Source organism: Plectropomus leopardus, chromosome 7 (genome assembly GCF_008729295.1).
Source record: "Plectropomus leopardus isolate mb chromosome 7, YSFRI_Pleo_2.0, whole genome shotgun sequence".
In the NCBI taxonomy this organism is placed as follows: Eukaryota; Metazoa; Chordata; class Actinopteri; order Perciformes; family Serranidae; genus Plectropomus; species Plectropomus leopardus.
In genome coordinates, this window is record NC_056469.1 from 2779472 (window position 1) to 2785993 (window position 6522).

Genomic DNA, 6522 nt, shown 5'->3' on the forward strand with positions numbered 1-6522 from the left:
TTGCTCAGGGTTCAAGGGTTAACATACTTGTAAACGTTATCAGAAAGCAGTGACGTTGCCCCAGGTTTCAAAGGGTTACTCATATATTAATCTGCTCAATTTTTTTTTTTTAAGAACTCACAATCTGTAAAAAGCTTTTTTTAATCACAGAAGCTGGTCAGAATGATTAAAAACAGCAGCTGTGGCATTCTTCCTCTGAGCAGTTTTTCTTGTGTTTGACTTTCAAAATGGAAATCCAATTTAGCCATCCATCACTCTCACACCATAATTCTTCAAGCGGCTGATGGAGCCAAACCATTTGCAAGCTCCTATTTTGAAGAATAGCTACTACAAATGAAAACACATCAAAACACATCCGGAAATTTAATGTTGGGATTATTGCATTAATAGCAAGCTCTTTTCATGTCATTTGTCAGAGCCGGAGCTGCAACAGAAGCAGAGGAAATCCCATTTGTGAAGTCAAAATTCAATTGGTGGAGTTAAGGAGCACAGTTTTGACAGTGGACAAGTCAAGGTGTGGTTTATACTTTGAGGCTATTGCTTCTTTTTAAAGATAATCTAGTTGAGGCTTATTTGTTGTCCCATATGCACAATATGAAAAATGTATTTTTAACAGAATATAATGCAGGAAAAGATTTTAAGCGTGATTTAGAATATCAAATTTCCAATGAGGTTTACTGTGTCTGAGTGCACTGATGTCATTCATCGCAGTAGAGTTTATTGTATAACTGTAAAATATCCTGCCCCCATTACATATTTCTGTCGCAAGTATCATATCCGAAGGATAGTTACATTGCAAAATTGCATCAACCAATATATTCCCCTCCCAAATATTGGTATCAGCATCAGCCTGAAAAATCCAGTATCAGTCAGGTTCTAATTATGTCTATACATTTGCTATTTAGCCTGGCCTGCTGACCTTCCACATTTAAGAATGCCATGCACATGCAGTCTTTAAAAGGGCACTACAATTATACGCATGCACATCAGTGTTTATGTCACGAGGATTTCTATTCAGCCTGCATCTTCTGTGGCTCTGCAGGAACTTGTTGAGTCTCAGAAGTTAACCCTGATGATGTCACCAGGGCGAGATGACATCACTAGGGTCAGATAAGCAGATGACAGCATAGAAGCTTCAGAGTTCATATATTTAACAGAGAGCACGACCTAAAAACTGGGTGTGTTTGAACAACATTAGCTTTTACGAGGGCAGGAGGGTCGAGTGAAAGACATTGTTAAGTCGGAAGTGTAGGATCTAGTGCTTTTGTAATCTGCTGCTTAGATTTTGAGCATTTGCTGTTTAATCAACCCAGAAGAAAATCTTTGTGTATTTCTGCAAACCACAAAATACATTACAAATCAGTGTATCTTATTAATGTTTTTGTGTAAGAGTGGAGGTTTTTTTAGGTGTCAAAACCCAACCACATGTTAACTAAGGTATCTGCTACATAATAACATACATATCCATGGTTTGCAGAAATGTACAATGCCACCATTTTATGTTGTAAACCAGGATTTGAGACCAGTTGTTTTTTTTAGTGAATCATTGCTGTGTCTGTGGCTTCACCAAACATTTGTGTTATGTCGCGCCCGTCACTGTTTTTTTCACTAAAGTGCCATGAAGAGCTGTTTTTTTTTTGTTGTTGTTGGTGGTGGTGGTGGTGGTGGTGGTGGGTTTTTTTGTTTTGTTTTGGTTTTTTTTACAAAGACTTTGCTGCCTTCCCAGCAGGAAATCTGTCCTCAATGGCATTTTAAGCCAAAATATCATCTTTTCCAAACATTTTTTTGTCTTTAAACTAACCACATATAAATCAATGTAATGTACGACATAAAAACATACAAATGTAAAATATCCATTGTTTGCAGAAACGTACAATGCTACAATTCTTTCTAGAGTTTATGTGGCCCACTGTTTAAGACCAACAAACAACACATTCAGCGGTGTTCCATTGGCTTCTTACTCACCAAATATGATTGTTTTTCGCCCACCTGTTGATGCTTTTCCAGCAGGCTTGTGCCCCCAAAAACAGGTATTTCAAGTCAAATATAGTCTTGTCCAAACCACAACCAAGTATTTTTTGTGCTCAAAGCTAACTAAACATTTACCACAGCATTCTTGAAATGTAAAATTTCCAAGAATCTACTACAAAATAATGTGCAAATGAAATGTATCTGTGGTTTGCAGAAACGTGAAATGTCAACATGTTTTTACAGATGGGGTTGTGTTTAATCTGTTTTGCAACATTTCCCCCACCTTTGTAATACTAAACGAATACTGTAACAACTTTCTGTAAAAATGCAGCCAAATTCTACATTAATGAACCGTTTTATTTCAAAATAGAGTTAAACACCATGAATCTTGATGCTTTTTGGAGCCAAAACAACACTTAGCGTATACAGTAGGCTGCTATATGATTTTATGCCATTATGCTGTATTATTACTGTAATACATTTCATGGTAATACACTGCTGAAGTAAATGTGGCAGTGACACTGTCATCAGGATAGGATACTGTTAACTACAGCTGTCAGTGGCTTAACGTAGTTTTTTTAACACTTTATTTATAGTTTCCTTCATGACAACAGATGGCAACAGACAGGTGGTATTGAATTTAATAAACTGCAGTAGGATATAAGCAACACATAAATTACTGGCTCTCAAAAAAAGTGAAGAAAAATAACACTGACAGAACAGGTCTTATTAACAGCTCAAAATGTGGTCTTAAGCTGCTCGGAAAGACAGTTTCCCAACATATTCAATAAAAGGCCTCCAAGTGCAATTATACCTCCCAAGTGAACCCTTCAGGGTAAATCTTAGCTTCTCTATTTGAAGACACATCTTGACTTCCTTGATCGACTGTATAAAGGAAGTGGGACAGGTAGCCTTTCATCTAACAAGAATTAGCCTTCGTGCTAACAATGATGTAAATGCAATCACATTCAACTGGTATGTATTAATAACTTGCCTAGGTAGAGGTACACCAAACAATGCTATAAATGCTTCACTATCTATTGGTTTCTTGCAAATATGTGAATATACCTCCAATATTAGTTCAATGTAATTAAAAAATTTGTCAAAGTGTAACCCTAACTCTTAGATGCAGTTATTTTCAGACCAGTGTTCTGTTTTTGCAGCTCAGCTTAGCTCAGTCACTGCAGTTATCTCCTGGGCCACTGACATGCTTCTGCTGAATGTTTTCACAATTCTAACTGAAACATGTCACCTTCAATGATGAAACCTTAAAACACACACACACACACACACACACACACATTAAAGGCCCACAGAGGCCCGCTGGACAGATTTGTCGACACACAAGTGGCTGGTAGCTGATAAAAGTCCACTGGCAAAGAAAGAGAGGAGGAAAAAATGGAATCACAAGACACGTCGTCTGACAGACAGATTCAGGTTGTAATTGTTTCAGCCTTCTGACTCTGCTGCTGTGACATACAGGCCTATTTAACAGTGGAGCGGGAGGAAATAATGGGGTGTGATGGGGTACAGGGTGTTTCCCTCAGCACACTGTGCTCACCTCTACACGTGCACAGGATGACTAGTGGCTACGCTGTTCCCGACAGGCTGCAAGGCCAGAGGTTCACAGGATTCCACCTTTCTATCCAGTTACACTTTGAACCACATCCTACAGCTCCATCAGCGGAAAAATCAATCTGCACCTCATCAATTTGCATTCATGAATTAAAGAAATTTACATTGTGGATTTAATTACGGAGGATTTCTCCTCCACAGTATCAGTGGTTTCTTCCAATCCATGCAAAGTAAAACGTTCAGATTATTCAACAAAACATACATCTGTTGATATCAATATATTGACAAACTAAAGTACCTGTATGCATTATTGTGATTGTAGTATGTGATTGTGTGTATTGCTGATTTTTTTTAATGATACAATTCTGACAGGATCAATTAAACCAAACGTATTATTTGAAGGATTTTGTTTCTGTAGCGTTTTTCCGTCCTCCTGCTGTTCTGTTCTGCAGTGGCAGCCACAATGTGTGATATGAAAGTAAGTCGACTTCACTTCTTGCCAACCGTTGGCCACAGCTATACAAATGGTGACTTATGCTGTGTACAAATTGATACATGAGATCTTTGGAATATTTCCACTTCAATAAATGAATGCAGGTATAAAACACACATGGACCTGAAGTGCACTATTTCTGGTGTAAGCATCATAGAGCTGCAGTGTGTCAAAATTCAAGGGGAAAATTATGGGTCAAAAGGTCATCTAAAATTTCTCTTAAAGCGGATTAACCCTTTGAAACCTGGATCAACATCACTTTTTTTGTGCTGCATTTAGGCATCTTCACAAAACATTTAAACGTTTGAAATCTTAGCTTTGTTTCCTTTGAAAAAAGGCAATGAGCACCTTGGAAATATTTTTTTCCATAAATTGCAAGGAATGAATGGATTTGAAAAATTTATTTAAGAAAAGCTATGGAAAAATGTCCAAAAAACTATATTTATCATTATTATAATTCTATATTACTTTTGAGCGCTCTTTGGGTCATTTGCTTATATTTAAATATTTTTAAAACTTTTTTCTGTGTTTTTTCCTCTATTTTGTTCTAAATTGCTCATTGCCTCTTTCCCGTGTTTTTGAAAGTAAAGCCAATCAAGCCAATATGCTCAGGCGAAAATGACCTTACTGGTGTGTTGTATGTTTGTTTATTCTTTGCAAAAATAATGAAAAAAGGGATTTGCTGTGATAAATAATATTTTACTGTCACTGTGATTTCAAATACACATACACACACATACACACACACACACACACACACACACACACACTGTATTCTGTACAGTCTGAATGATTGAATGAAATTACAGAGCACACACAAACACTATTGCTCGGAAATCACCATCTATCTCTCTCTCACTCACACACAGAAGTGCGTAAATTCATAAACAGCTGACACTATTCACGCACACATGTTGTGTTGCTGTGGTGTGAGGGGACACTGATACCTGCAACCTTTCAAATTTTAAACTTTCCAAACAGCAACAAGTTACAGGCTGTCTCCTTATGGATCATTTGTGTATCAGTTTCTCTTTTTGGCAGCTTTGCACTGTAGTGCAGTTCTGTGCCAGCTCTTTAGACGCACCACTCTCGTTATTGCTCCCGAAAAGCCGCGTTACACTGCAAATAACACTCTGAACAGCAACTTTCCCACAAGTGAGGAGAAGAGGGAAAAGTGAGTCCCCAACAGGTCAGAGCAACATGAACACAGCAATCAAACTTTCAGGGGAAAAAAGAAGACTCACCGAATCTCAAGACGTGTGGCATCCCATGAGAATATCCCACACAGTGTAATAGCAGCAGTAGAAGCCTGATGGTGCACCTGACTCTCGCATTAAGTATCAGCAGGGAGGTAATCTTCATGGTGCTTGTGTGGTGCACAGGATTATTATTCCCTGAATCGGTATATTCCCCAGAATTATTTTCTCTTTCACCGCTTTAACGTGAAGCGAGGCGGTTGGGCACCACCGGCGGGCTGGGCAACGCTTTCCCCACATCCATTTAGCAAAAGAAAAAAAAAAAAAGAAGGAAAAAAGCACTGCGTGTCCAGCTCACTGCGCCAAGAAGAAACAGCCCTCCGACTCAGCTGAGGAAGATGATGGTGGAGGTGGTGGTGGTGGAGGTGGCCGGGCGTCCATGTTAGGCAGGGCAGAGCTTGAAGAGATCCATCTACTGAAAGACACAGATTGGAGGGGGGTGAGAGGGGGAGAGCGTGTGGAGATCCAGCGCGACCAAGTGAGAGTGAGCGAAGCGGCGGTCTCAGCAGCCTCGGCAGCCCGAGCTCCTCCTGCTGCACTGCCGCACAGCATCTGACGTCGAGCCAACACTAGTAGTGGGGGAGCGCACGGGGTGGATCGGGCATGTTTCTCGGCTACTGCTGACCACACTTCGCCCCTTGATCTATATCGCCTGGCCAAATTCTCATGCCTCCCCCCACTCCTCCTCCATCCTTCCCTTTCTCTTCCCCTAATGTCGTGTCCCCGGCCGGCTAGCCGCCGCTCTCCGGTTCTCCCGATTTTTTTCCCCTCCTCGCTCCGGTTCAATGGCCGTTCCTGGCAGCGGAGCGCCGCCGTGCACAGTCGTATAAAAGCCAATCTATGAATTTTGAAAAAGATCGCCCGTGTTTGATCGGAGTCACTCAAGCTTGGACTCATGTGAGGGCTCCGTGAAGCAAACCTGTCACTGTGCACTCAACAAGATGAATAGCCTCTGCTCACCCCCTCACTCTTCTGTATTTGGAATTATTACTTTTTTTTTTTATTTTTGGACTTTTCCCTGAGCCTGTGCAGCCTGTTAGAAAAGAGCCAGCCCTCAACATCAGAGTTTAATTTAATGTGTGTCTTCAATCTGACTTGTGATCGCAGGAAAGTGCAACATTGGCTCCCATATATGACTACTGAATTACTGGCGAAGCTTACGTGCACTGAAAGAGGAAAAAATATAAGTGTCATATTTAATATTTTCCCCAGAGGCTGGACTGTGGC

General features: G+C 40.3%; 1 protein-coding gene across 1 annotated transcript in view; it reads right to left on the reverse strand.

Moving 5' to 3' along the window:
- Positions 1 to 5823, reverse strand: part of grik2 (glutamate receptor, ionotropic, kainate 2) — a 342742-nt gene extending 336919 nt beyond the window's left edge. The window contains exon 1 of the mRNA XM_042489444.1: positions 5284 to 5823. Within this exon, the coding sequence (XP_042345378.1) occupies positions 5284 to 5401 (118 nt within the window). The 5' untranslated portion in view covers positions 5402 to 5823. The remainder of the gene's footprint in view (positions 1 to 5283) is intronic.
- Positions 5824 to 6522: the final 699 nt, after the last annotated feature.